Source organism: Cyprinodon variegatus, unplaced genomic scaffold (genome assembly GCF_000732505.1).
Source record: "Cyprinodon variegatus isolate N-32 unplaced genomic scaffold, C_variegatus-1.0 Scaffold283, whole genome shotgun sequence".
Taxonomy (NCBI): Eukaryota; Metazoa; Chordata; class Actinopteri; order Cyprinodontiformes; family Cyprinodontidae; genus Cyprinodon; species Cyprinodon variegatus.
The window spans coordinates 727,432-741,398 of record NW_015150736.1 but is presented as its reverse complement, the minus strand read 5'-3'; the positions used below and the strand labels follow the sequence as shown (position 1 = coordinate 741,398).

Genomic DNA, 13,967 nt, shown 5'->3' with positions numbered 1-13,967 from the left:
AGCACATACCTGTTCTTTTATACACAAGCCACGCCCACACTTCCCCCTTTAAGGTTCTCACATACTCATGGTGGTCTCAACAACGTCCGCAGATAGGGCGCACCGCACCATAGGGCGCACCCCACATTTTGAGGGAAAAAAAAAGACGTATAGGTGCGCCTTATAGTCGTGAAAATACGGTATATATTTTTTAGTGGTGGGTCGTTATCGGCATTAACGCACTGTCTTAATGCCAGACTCTTATGGGGCGATAAAAAATTATCGCCGTTAATCTATTCTCACAGTTGGGTTGGGATCTGGGTCTTTACTAATGATGACTTTCATTTTGATACTTTAGCGTGGAATGATGTATGTGTGTATGCGGATGCGAGAACAAATCAATCTTCCAACCTGTGTAAGCGTACTGGGAAATGACCACATTTAACGTAGCGAGGTGACATGGATGCAGCTTTAAGCACAGCTCTATCAGCCGAGCTAACCAATCTCCTCGCTCAGTGGATCGCCACACAAGCTCGCTCTGCAGGCGACCACAGGTGACCCATCTTACAAAATACCTGCGAGGAAAACTACCATGAGGAAAATACACGACCAGCACGCCGCGTAGAAAGCTGCAAAAGATGAGAAGTTGATCGAGGCGACGTGTGTCAGATTTTTGGAGACACTGTATTGTTAAAGTGGGACATCTATAATTGGAAATAGGACACTATTTTTTGCAGCAATAAAAGTAATGAGCAGAAAGTATGTATAACTTTGTCAAAATCTTAAGAAGACTAAATTACATGGGTTATGCAGACATATAAAAACAAACCTTATCTTTGAAGTTCTGGAGGCAGCACACACATCATGAATTCCTTTGGCAGAATTAAAATGAGCGATTTTAATCTAGATTAATTCTAAGATTACTGTGAGATTAATCCAGTTTAAAAAATGAATCTATACCCACCACAATTTTTTTTAGGTTATTTAAGCATCAGATTGAATCGGTTACTTTTTTTTTTTTTAACACCGGATATGCAGACATTTATTCTCCTAATGTTACGACTTTATTCTGGTAATGTTACGACTTTATACTTAAGATGCTATTTTACTTTTTATATTTTATATCCATATTTTTATCTTAAGTGTATATATTAGTCTATTTTATTGCACGTCTTATACCCACAGTGTTCTAGATATTTTTATAATTTTATTTACCTACTCCATGTTACATGTTTCATGTTGCACGATTGTACCACAAGAAAATCCTAGTTTGTGAACTCCTTCACTAACAATGGCAATAAACCTGATTCTGATTCTCCTAACATTCCAACTTAATTCTCCTAACGTTCCGACTTTTTTCTCTCTCAAAAATAAAAAATAAAAATCTCTAACCTGGCCTCTAATACTCCGTCGTACATTACAAAGCAAACATGCAGGCAATCTTCCTGCATTGATAATGGAAGCAAATGATTTGGTCCATTCTTCTTTCCATCCTCTCATCCAACTTCCTTTTTCTCCCTTTGGGATCCAAGGCCGAAGACACACCTGCCACTTTGTTTAAACAGCCACCTGCCTGGCACTGTGCTGCGCTGAAATGTGTGTTGCAGGCTATGACTCAAATCTTCCCTGACAGAAATGTAAAAAATGTATTTGTTTAAATTTATTATACAAGTTTGGAAAGCATTGGAAAACATAATGAATATTTGTTGGACCTCCTGCAGTAAAACAAACAAACAAAAATCTTTTTCCATTTTCATAACTTTTTTGAAAAAGCTCCAGGGAGCCGAAGGGGGGCCATTAACGAGCCGCGGGTTGCCGACCCCTGCTCTGCAGTGGTGAGGAGACGCTGCCCTTCAAATGATGAGCATGCCAATGACAGTGGGCCAACGCTGCTGCTTGTGCTTCAGCCAAATACAAAGTTTCCTACTGTCAATGTTATTAATAAAAAATAAAAAAAGTTAATTTGTATTAATTCTTTTAAAATGGGTAAAATCTATATATTAATTAATGTACTTGTTCAAGGCTTAAAGCTCAATGCAAACTGTGTTCCTCAAACTTTACCTTGTTAAACCTTCTGCCTGGATGTCTAAATGCATTAACAAAAAGATATTATGACTAATTATAGATCCAGTAAAGTTTTTATTTTCAGCCTGCTGCGTTGGGGTCACAGGTTGAAACGTCCGAGAACGATTGAGGCGGTGTGAATACTTTTTTTCTAAGCATTGTTGTTCTGAAACATTTCTACATGGGCTCATAGATTAAGGAGAAAAAAATCAAACAGAAATCTTCAGTATTTACTTAGAAATAATCCATGGATTGTTTCTGTTTGTGCTGCAGCGTATGAATATTTCAGCGTCATTCATTTTAATGTTTTTCTTTTCTCTTTGTGAAAGGTACTGTCTGAACCAGATCAGGAAGGCTCCTCACAACGAGAGCGCGTGGAATTATTTGAAAGGGTAAGACCTGCATAACGCCGTGCTGGGGTTTTATATTCCTGCAAACCTGAGAGCCACCATCCATTTGAGCTTTTTCTCCAAGATTGATTTAGGTCCCTTTCAATCTGGTGGAAAAGAATATTTTAGCGTCCCGTCTCTGTGTGAGTGGGAAGCCACAGGGACTTTAGAGAAAGTTGTGATTTAGTTATTAAAAATGAAGAGGATATTCTTCTATTTTCCTTCTTTCGTCCCCTAAAGGATGCTGCAAGATAGAGGCCTCTCATCTCAGCCGGGTCTGCTGGAAAAGGTCCTGGAGCTGAAGGAGACCCACTGCTCCCCGTATCTCCTCGCCTTCCTGTTCGACTGTTATGAAGACGCTTTAGAGTTCAGCAGCCAAAAGGAAAATACGGAACAGGAACAAAAAGAGACGTTAAAGAAGGCGTTAGAGGTGAGAAAAACCAGGAGACCTTTATTTCACTTTTCCAATATTAACTTAACTAAAGCTCTGATTAATCTTTTTATTTCCTTCTTGTTTTGAATTCACCTCCTAAAGATCTGTGAGCTTCTCGCCCAGGAGAAGGACACCATCCGTAAGGAGTACTGGCAGTTTTTGGGACGTTCAGTGAAGAACAAATACGGAGGAGACGGTCCTTCTGTGGCAGAAGAGGCCAAGCCGTCAGTTCCAGCGTCAGAGACCAGCTAGACCTCCAGGGGGACCCCCCCCCCCATTTCACTCCCCTCCATCAACATTAACCATCCCCTGGAGTTTGATACCAGTTTATAAGTGTTAAATAATAACCACATTACATCACAGAAAAAGGACTCTGTATAAATCCATAACTCTGTACTTGTCTATTTCATCTTAAAGTTAAATAATTACAGTTATTTTGTTTTTTTTATATGTTAAAACACCTTATGTGAGGAAAGGATATCTGCTTTTGATTTGGAGCCCTACAGGGTCAGAAATGGCAGCCTTGGAAGTTTGATAACGGGATTAGTCTAGACGAGCTTCACTATGACGACGCCGGCTGGTGGGATTATTCCTGTATGTTTAGTATACTGACAATTATTAGCAGAACTGTTGCTTTCAGTGACAATAAAGCAGCTGAGAGATAAAACGACAGTTTTACTGTTTTCTAAACGGGGAATTAGGGATGTGTATCGATGAATTAGGAAATCGGTGAAAGGTTAAAGGCTGAGGTGTTAAAGTCCAGGTCGCTCTGATGTCCCTCCTCCTCTCCAGGTTATAGTCTGTCCATTTTACTGGACAATAAAACAGTGATGTTGTTAAACCAATTTCTTGTTTAATTATCCTTTTACACCTACCGTCTCTCCATCTAATCAACTTTTCACCAATGTTCTGTAATCAGCCTGCTCCTTTAATTTTCCAGCAGTCATCTTCCCATTGATTAGGTCATGAAAACCATATATTTGCTCTAAAAAACATGTATCTCATTTTGAACATGTGTAAAAGGTTTTATTGAACAGGTTATCTTTTAAATTAAACTGTAAACGATTTGGCGGCACTTGAACACATCAAGCAGCCCATCCCGCTGACTTTAAATTTGTACGTTTCCTGTTCTTTGTACAGTCTTTGTTGTTTTTGTCCCTCTGCACTGTGCTATCAGGAGAACAAGGGGACCAGAACCCCCCGTGTGCGCAGCGTCTTGGACTCCCTCAGAGCTTGGAAATTGATTTTACTCCACTAGATGCAGCTGTTCCCTCTTCTCTGCTTTCATTTTCTGCATCTCAGCAGTGTGTAATTATGTCTTCTGTACGGCTGCTCGCCTTTTTCCCCCCTCTTGGTGTGGAGGATGGTGTTATTGGAGATTCCACGTCATCTGTAGTAATGGCAGGACAGAGCATGAAAACCACCTGATGGTTGAACTACAGGATGAAAAGTCGAGTCCAAATTACTTTTCTCCTCTATTTCATTTAAACAGCAGAGCTTAACTTTTTAAAGTTTGGTTTTTCCAGCAGCAGCAGACGCTAAGAGCAGACAATGAGGCTCCGTAAAGGTTTGAGGTGTGAATATTGGCTCTAGCTCCACTTTCAGTTTAATAAGGCACACTCCTGCAAGCATTGTTCTGTGGAAAGGGCCCCCTAGTGGTAAAACAGAGAAAAGCACCTTCAGATGATGATTTAATTAGTGGTCCTCTAAACCGTTTAGCTGAGATTGTCTTCTGATCTGCAGCAGCGATGGAAACCTGTGTTGAAATGCTGCTTGAAAAGCAAGGTTAAAGCCATGTGGGATGGTGTGTTCAGGTTTATTCAGGACATGAAAGTTATGCTCGTTTTAATCAGACAGGAGGTTAAGGTTGCTTTGGTGGCTGCAAGGGTGTTTGAGATTATGCATCTTTAAAAAAAAAAAAAAATTAATTGAAGTGTAGAATAAAATGAACCCTGCAGGGCTATGGGGTGAATTTTGATCCATTATTGCTGCAAGTAAATGCCATCTGTACAAAAAATAAATTAAAAAATGCAGTCCAAGTTTTTTGGGAGTAAATTTGCTGTTCTCTTTCTGATTTTATTTTTTCAACTTATTTTTTTTAAATCAATAATTTCTCAAATTAAAGTGTGCATTTTACTTTCAAATTTGTATTTTCACAGAGTTCATGTTCACTTCTGGGGAGCTTTCTTAGACTTAGATTTATTTTGTCATTTTGTATACACAAGTATAAAAAAAAGGATCTTTTTTCTTAGAACAGCTAAGACAATTTCATTTTTTTAAAGTGCAGCCTTGATGAGGTAAGCAGCAGTAATAAAAAAACAAACAAACATTGTGATATTAAGTCACTATATCTAGTTATGGAATGTATGTCATGTTTGCTTGGCATTAGTGATGTCAGACGGATCTGGATAGGATCTTAGCATCCAAATGGGATTTTTATCCTGGTGGAAGATGCTGGAACATTAGGGGCCTGTTGCCGGGGCTTCACCCCATCAGTTGTTGTTGAGCTGCTACTACTGCCTCCAGCTCCTGAAGCACTAGCAGCACACTTCATCTACATTGAACAGAGGTGTCAAGTAACAAAGTAAAAATACTTTGTAACTGTACTTAAGTACACTTTTTAGTCATCTTTACTCCATTACTTATTTTTCTTCCTACTTCTGACTTCTACTCATTACATTTTCACACAAGTATCTGTACTTTCTATTCCTTACATGTTTAAAACAAACGTTACTCTTGGCTTCGGTTTAATGTTTAGAAATATTTATTTCACGTCATGTGCTCCATCCAATGCAGATCATTGGCTCCATCCAGATCTAGTGAAAACTAGTGTAATTGGATGAGTCATAGAACGCAAACACTCATTGGTTAGCTAAAGGAAATCATCAGAAGCAAGCAGGTGTTCTTCAAACTGCAATCGTGAATCGTCTATGCCATGCAGACATGGGCAATGTGGAGTCAACAAGTCATCTCCATGTCATGTATTTAATCTACCCAGCCAATTAACCAGGTGAGTCCAATCTGCACAGGTTAATTCACGGTGAAGATTGGACTCACCTGCTTCAGTGGCTGGGTAGAACAAATACATGACATGGAGATGACTTGTTGACTCCACATTGCCCATGTCTGATGCCATGCTACAATATTGAACTCAGAAAAAGATGTTGAAATGTCTGAATGGTCGGACACAGGCGAGAGCGTATCGGGAGACGGAGACCAACAAGACCTCCCTCATCCTTCGCCCTATATCAAAGAACTTTTCGAAATAGTTTAAAAATTGAGCTTTCAATCCATATAGTGGCATCTGGCTGTTTTGTTTTTAAAGGTTACGTTATGCTTTATACTTTAAGTAGTTTTTCCGAACACATACTTTTTCACTTTTACTTGAGTAAAGAGGTCAAGTTGATACTTCAACTTTACTTACCGGTAAGTAAAAAATGTGTTTACTTTTGACACCACTGGCATTGAAAAGATGATTTTCTATTGGTCTGCTTGACCGTCTTTTTGGTGAAAATGCGAATTAAGGATGAACGTTTGTATTTGGTTTAAAGTGAAGCAAATTTGATCTGTAAGATAGCAGTTAAGAATGTGATTTAAAAAAAAAAAGGTTATAAAATCTGTTTCAAAAAAACTACTTTTTTTAATGAGTGTTAAAGTTAAAAAGTTAATCGTAAAACCTTATTTTTATTACGTTTTTTTATTTTTTTTATTTGCGGATTGTATTCTTTCTCTTCAATCTCCCATTTTCAAAAGGGTTTTTTAATCCTAGCAATAATGGAACTAAATTCACTCTTTAGTCAATAGGTCCTTTTATGAAATTTATAAAGCAAGCACTTTGTAAACCTCAGTCTATAAAAGGGAAATCTGAAACTTTACAAAGTCTGTAAAATGAAAAAAAAGTTAAAAAAAAATAATAAAATAAAAATAAAAAATAAAATCAAAGAAAACAGCAGAGTTACTCTCAAAATATGTTTTTACAAGGATTTTCAGTTTCTTTTATGAATTGCATTGTTTTAAAATTACCCCCCAAAATCTTTTTCTTTTGAATTTTCTTTTAAAAACATGTTCTCTGCTTGCATCAATAATGACACAAAATGCACTCCTTACAGGTCTTACCACAGCGAAGGGAATGACACGACTTAAGCAGACATTGGCACACTATAGGGTCTCTGTTCAAACAGGGAACAGTAAAGAATGAGCACAACATCCGTATTTTCACCTAAAGCACTAAAGGCAGAGTCGACTTTCATGAAACATTCGCTGATAATTAAACCTATATATCAATAAATCCATGCTGTCTAGATTATTAATTATATAGAAGACTCATTGATGACTTGCAGAGCCCCAACTTCCCCTTCTCCCCGATGATGCTAATCTTTCATCAATCAATGTTCCTCTCGACTGTTTGCTTCTGTCCTCTCAGCAGGAGGCCGCTCACACTGGGCCTGGTTCTGGTTCTGCTCGAGGATTCTTCCTGTTAAGAGAGAGTTTTTCTTCTCCACTGTCGCCGCTTGCATGCTCGGTGTGAGGGATGAGGAAACTAGTTTAGTTTCATTTGCAGAACTATTTGTTTCCTTTGCACACTTTTAGTTCACTTCCATGTATTTCATCATCATTTTTGGTGGTTTATTGCGCATTTCCGTTAATCCAATTGACTCCTATACTAAATCAAATCAAACACAATCTATTGCTTTCAGAAGGAGTTGAAGTACAGCTGATTGTTAGAATGCATCCATATTAAGAACTGATCGCCACAACCATCTTAAAAAATAACGCTTTAGCCATTGAGACCACATATTAGCATTTTGTCCGGCATGCAAATGTAGACGTAGTCACCCTGAAAACACATCTTCACTTCATTATGGTGATAGCAGCATCATGCTGTTGGGATGGAAGCAGATTTGTCAGTGGATCAACAGCCGGACCGCTCTGGTCTGTTGGATCTGATTTACTCTGCAGAACCAGAAACAAACACAGAGAAGCAGATTTTAGTTCCTATGCTCCTTTAATATGGAATAAACTAGCAGAAAACAGGAAAAGCTCTGAAACCCTAAGTTGCTTTAACACTGTAATCATGCTTGGGGTGCAACTAATGATCATTTTGCAAATCCATTAATCTGTAAATTTTTTTTGCATTTCCGATTAATAATCTGATAGCAGGGGCTGCTCCGAAGTGCAGTGAGTTGCTGCCTTGCAGCAAGAAGGTTCCGGGTTCGATTCCTGGTCCGAGGTCTTTCTTCTTATTTAGATGATCCACTCGGAAAAAGATCCTCCTCCTCTATACCTTTAAGCTAAAACTTATGTCAAAAGTTACGCAGTGTTGTTTAAAGTGTGACAGTGTAAATCCTTTTTTGGCTCCAAAATAGCAGCTTAAAAAAAAACTAAGGAAAAAGCTTAAGAGTTATAAATGATTACCAGACTCTACCCTAAAAAAACCAGAAACTAATGTGATGGTAATGAAATAAAACATTTCATGCATCAGGAACACACGCTGCAAATATGAAATGACAACGTGCAAAACTTTAGATAACCCAGCCTGCTGTTAGCACACAAATAAACCAGACATCGATTAAACGCATTGTAGAATTAAAATCCTAGTGAGGGCAAAATAAAAATGGGTGGCTGGTTTCTAAAGCAGCTTTGCTCTCACTTGTTTGAACAGTGCATTAGAAAAAAGCTAATTAAAAGAGAAAAGAAATGCTCTCAAAGGAAAACAACAAACGTCTGTGTTGTTCTTCTACCTCCTCACATGATAAAACAAAACTACATTTAATTAAGTGCAATAAACAAATGCATATGTTCATTTTTAATTGAACTAATCAGCATTTTAAAGGGTCTAATTAGCAGAGCTAGAAGATAAGGAAGCACGATGAGCAGCAAAAAATCAACCATCTTTTATCCATAGAAAGCTTTCATCAGACCCAGACTGAGGCAGGGGGACTTAATATCTGGGGACAGAATAAAACCAGTTATTTTGGAAAAGGATCCCCCGCATTGATGTGTGAGCTTTGATAGAGAAACTGGAAATGATTGCTTCCAATTCAGCGCCCTGATCACAGACTGTGGAGGGCCACAGGAAAGCATCCTTCCTCTGTCCAGCTCTGCTCACTCCTGTAAAACTCAAAACTTCAAGAGAGGAGGAGAGCAAGGAGACCCCACTAAACAAAGGCTGGCCATATGTGTCTTAAATCCCAGCAGTCCTGTTGTGACTGGAAGAAAGTTGAGGTCAGCAAGTTAAAAAAAAAAAAAAAAAAAGAAAGAAAAAAAGAAAGAAAGTCTGCCTTTCTGCTCTTCTGTCTGCTTTCTTTCTGTCTTCCCTAGTTTGAGGGAGCAGGACGGGTGAGTTAGTGGAGCTGATTTCCAATTCCCTTTAAAGAGGAGGCGCAGCAGAACATGAGCACAGAGGAAAGAGTCTGGCGCCAGAGGGCATCATTCATAACAACTGCATATGTACAGGTGGAAAGCCTCCAGTTTCATTCATATGATAGAAGGAATAGACAGATTAAAAAACAACCAAGCGGTGATAGAAATATATATATATATATAATAATCCTTTTTCACACATTTTGTTAAGCTTTGCACATACGATTTATCAAAAATGATTCGCTTTTGATTTTCTGTGGTCCTTTGTGGAAGACGAAGTGCTTCCTCCTTCTGTAGGAGTTTCTTCTCCACACATCCTGCACACCTGGAAAGAATACGAGTGACACGGTTCAAACGACTCTGTGTCATAATATTATACCGTTAAATACAATAGGGCTGCATCTATTACTAAAATAATCTATTAACCTATCAATTATTTTTTTAATTATTCTAAAAAGATATGCTTTCAGTCATTAGCATTTCTAAATGAATGTTTAAAATTTGGAAAAGTATTATTTGTAGCCTAAATGTCTAAAATGGAACAAAGATATGTACATTTGTATGTGTATACACGTATTTTATTTTCTTAAATGGCAAATGTTTATATTTTCTGTCTTAATAACTGCTGTAGGGAAGTTATTATTTCAGTCAATTACATGTTTTAAAGTCTACCATTAGTCTAAGAGACTATTTGATTTTTAAAATTAGTTAGCAATTATGTAAATCACTGATTAATCCGATTAATTATCCAGACCCCTAAGTGCAGTATGGGATTTTAAATTCTAAGCTCATAAATTCAGATATATTGTGACAGGCAGCTGAGATGCTCATGTTTACTGTGTTGCTGTGACACATGGTTTACTGTCCTAAAAACCCGGTCCTAAGCAAACAAAAACACACTACAACCTCTAGAGAGAACTTGCAAAAAGAAAATCTAAATAATGGATAAAAATCATTAAGATGTTATCTTAGAAGAGTATAAAGCATTAGGTTAGAATCATCAAATATTGTAATCTTTGTGAAGGCTGCCTTGTTCCTCTGTGATGCCAGCGTTTTCTCTGTTACAGCTCCACGAGAGTGGATCCGTGTCTCCACAGGCAACCAGCGCTCTGACCTCATTTGATATAAACAAAAAAAAAAACATTTAAAGAACTGTTTAACAAATCCAACATGATGAATGCTTAAACTTTTATCAATAACTCTTCATTTTAATACATTTTTATTGCAGTTTCAATGTATATTGTAAATTTTGTGTTTGTTTTTATTGACCAAACTGTTTATTTTCACCTGTTTGTTGAGAGTCAAAAGATTAAGAAAAGCCGTTTTGTATATTAATCCTTTATAGGGCACTCAGTGAAATAGTGTTATTGGAATCCAGGACAAGACCTTATTACCTTTGTAACATTCAAAAATATGGATATTTTGATGGCAAAAATGTATGTCAATAGTGCTTTTATTAGAAATTCATGAAAAACACTCTGAGAGTGAAAGAAACCCATTTCATTTTGGTACAACATAACCTTAGAGGCATTAATGCTGGTACTGGGGCTTACATTTTTACTTTAAAAACTTTTAAACTTATTAACTTTTGAACTTTTCAATTAGATTTTAACTTGATAACTTGGTTTTTTTCAACATAACTTACAGTAGGTAATATAGCATTTAAGGGCTCATCTAATTGGTCAAATGGGATTAAAAACGGTAACTGGTCCTATAAAAGGTTTTAATGTACATTGTATATTGCAGGCTGTTGTCCCTAAAATCCTTACAGGTTATTGAAACGTGCCAAATTATGAAAATATTTATGATGAATAAATTTTTAAAAGGAAAAATAGAAATACCAGTTTCTTTTATTATCAGTTTATTTTGAATCATTCCCTTCATCTAGAGTTGTATTCTCCGTCTTATTGAGAGGATGTAAGCGAGCCACTAATGAGGAACAGCGACTGACAGAACCTGCCTGGTCAACTTATTTGATCATTAGTTTATTTGTGTCTCTTAAAGTGCCTGAAACGTGACCCTGAAGCTAAACCCTTCCTGTAGGCTGTGTTTTAACCTCACACAAGTTCATTATCATTACATCCCCTTTTATTTTCCCCTCTTCCTCCCCACTAATGAGCCATCCTAATGGTCTGATCATCATCATTACCATCTTCACTGCTCTGGGAAGAAACAGGAACAAAGTTTTAAATGTGAGTTAGGAGTGAAATGAGAGCATAATCCACATTCAGATACTCTGTAAATCACTTTCTGTTGTTCCTCTGACCAGACAGCCAGTACCTGAGGGATGATTGGCTAATTGCTGTTTTTTAAACTGAATTAGTTTTCTCTTCAAAGCTTAACAACATAAGGCAAGCGGAGGAGGAAAATGAAGACATTACTCCAGAGAGAGCTGCTATTGTTTAAAATCTCTGGGCTGTTCAAATTGTTTTCCTTTACTTTTTTTTTCCCTTTGGGACATTAAGCTAATTGAGTAGCTCAAAATAAATGAAATAAAACAAGAAAAAAAAACTATGTTGCCCGTTTGATATTACAGGGTGGAGAAATATTTTTTCTCCAGATAAGAAAAGAAAGGAATTCAATTACAAAAATAAATTAACCTTTCACACTTTTTTAAAATTTTATCTCATCAACATTTATATATTGGTTTAGTAAACTAGCCCCACCCGCCATCAGCCAAAATCATTTTTGCCTGCGAGTTTGGTCTAACCTCGATCAATGCACCAGGCCCTAAAACTGGCGGGCCAATCACAACGCAGAGATGTGTTTTGAATTTCTAGCTGCAAAGTGGGTGGGATTTTGAGGGCGGGACGACAAAACTGAGCAACGCTGGAGAAAGCCTGACAAGGAAGATGGAAACAACTATTTAACAGTAGCATGTACTGCGGCAGCAGCAGCTTTCAATTAAGTTAAAAGTTCTCTTTTCTGTTGCTGTTGTTCAATAAAAGTGTGTTTTAAGATAATTTGAGACGAGAATATTATGCTTTAAAGCGTTACTATGTGGTCCATTTACCGATTTAATGTGTAATTAAATAAAAAATTTACGAAGTTGAAAGGACCGCAGCAACCAGCGGACCTCAGAGGCTAACGGCAGCCAGGGCTAACTGCAGCCCGTCTGCAGCGGCCCTCTCTCAGCATAGTCTTGTGTGAAGGACCGCTGGCTCTGATGGTGATTTTTCAGTTTTGGAAGGATTAGACTTGGGGTTTCCGTTGAAAAGTGAGCAAGAAGAGGCTCTATGCTCAATCAATTTTAAGAAGGACGTATTCGCCATTTTACCGACAGGCTGTTTGTTTACACTCCCTCACCAGCTTTCTGTCGCCCTTACTATGTCACAGTCAGTTGCGCTCATTGGTCAAAGCATTGGCCGATATTCACAGACATGGTTTGAAAAACAACAGGTTGTTCTCATTAACAATCGTCCGATGTCTCATTCATCGGGGCCAGTCTAAATTACACATTTAATCTCACATTTAATCTGGTTTATCAGGCTAGTATTTTATCTGATTGGCAAACAAAAAGATACTTCATGCTTCTAGGAGAGAACAAAAACTACTAAACATTTCTGCTTCTGTCTCCTTGAACGCCAGTCGGCCTCTGCAGATGGCCTCTCACACTGAGCCTTGTTTTGCTGGAAGTTTCTTTCTGTTCAAAGGGAGTTTTTCCTCTCCACTGTCGCTACAAGCATGCCTAGTGTGAGGGATTGTCTTCAAGTCAATGAGTCGATTCACTCATTTGGTTTCGCTCAGATTGAAAACTTTGAATCAATCTGACTGTATGATCCGGTGAACTGTAAAGTGCCTTGAGTTGTGAACTGGCACTATATAACAAGTTTTTCCTCTCCACCTTCGCTACAAGCATGCTCAGTATGAGGGAGTGCCTTTGAGTTGAAGTCTTGATTTTTTTGTTGTAATTTTATGACCATTCTCGTTGTGACTTTTTTCTCGTAATATTACGACTTTATGCTCGTAATTTTACAACTTTATTTTCTTAATGTTATTACTTTCTTCTCTAAATAAAAAAAATGTATCTAACCTGGCAATAATACTCCGTTGTAAATTAATATAGTCTATTAATCTAAAGCAATATGCATGGTAATGTTGTTAAACAGTCAGTCCCTGGACTGCCGTGGCTATCACTGCCCATACATACAGTAGCAGCCATTCAAAATGGCCCTTCCCAGTCAATCGCCAGCTGAATGGCAGCCCACTCCCCTGCAACTCCCAGCAGAATTCCCTCCAACTTCCAGCCACTAAAATGACCCCTCTTGCATGATTTTTTACTCCAACTCATTCCTTTCACTGAATTACAGTGTCTGGTCAGGAGATGACACTTCTCTTAAGATCTTAATGTCCACAAATCATGACAGAAAGAATATTTTAGTACAAATATTGATGTTTAAAAAGGAATTGTCGGGGACCAGAGAAGGGCCCATCCAGGAAAGTGGGGAAATTTTGAATGGCTACGACTGCAGTTAGGGACAAATACAGAGGACACATTTCCCACTGGGATTAGCTTCATAGCCATGATAGGCCACTTCTTTGATCTTATTTATTTTGCTCAGGGTACTCGTAAATAGCCTGACGTAGTCCGACTCAATTCTAGTAAGAATATGAGTCTGATACTTCTCCATAGAGCTGTGATTATGGGGCGTGTTTTGAACGAACCAGGAAAAAAAATGCCTCTGCACTCAATTGGATAGACCTACAACCAATAAGAGCAACGGAGTGCGTGACGTATG

The 13,967-nt window shown here is 37.9% G+C and overlaps 1 protein-coding gene across 1 annotated transcript in view; it reads left to right on the top strand.

The window, feature by feature from the left end:
• The window catches only part of fnta (farnesyltransferase, CAAX box, alpha), a 12,073-nt gene extending 7,496 nt beyond the window's left edge, over nucleotides 1-4,577 (top strand). The window contains exons 7-9 of the mRNA XM_015383397.1: nucleotides 2,373-2,435; nucleotides 2,673-2,862; nucleotides 2,968-4,577. Of these exons, the coding sequence (XP_015238883.1) occupies nucleotides 2,373-2,435; nucleotides 2,673-2,862; nucleotides 2,968-3,117 (403 nt within the window). The 3' untranslated portion in view covers nucleotides 3,118-4,577. The remainder of the gene's footprint in view (nucleotides 1-2,372; nucleotides 2,436-2,672; nucleotides 2,863-2,967) is intronic.
• Nucleotides 4,578-13,967: the final 9,390 nt, after the last annotated feature.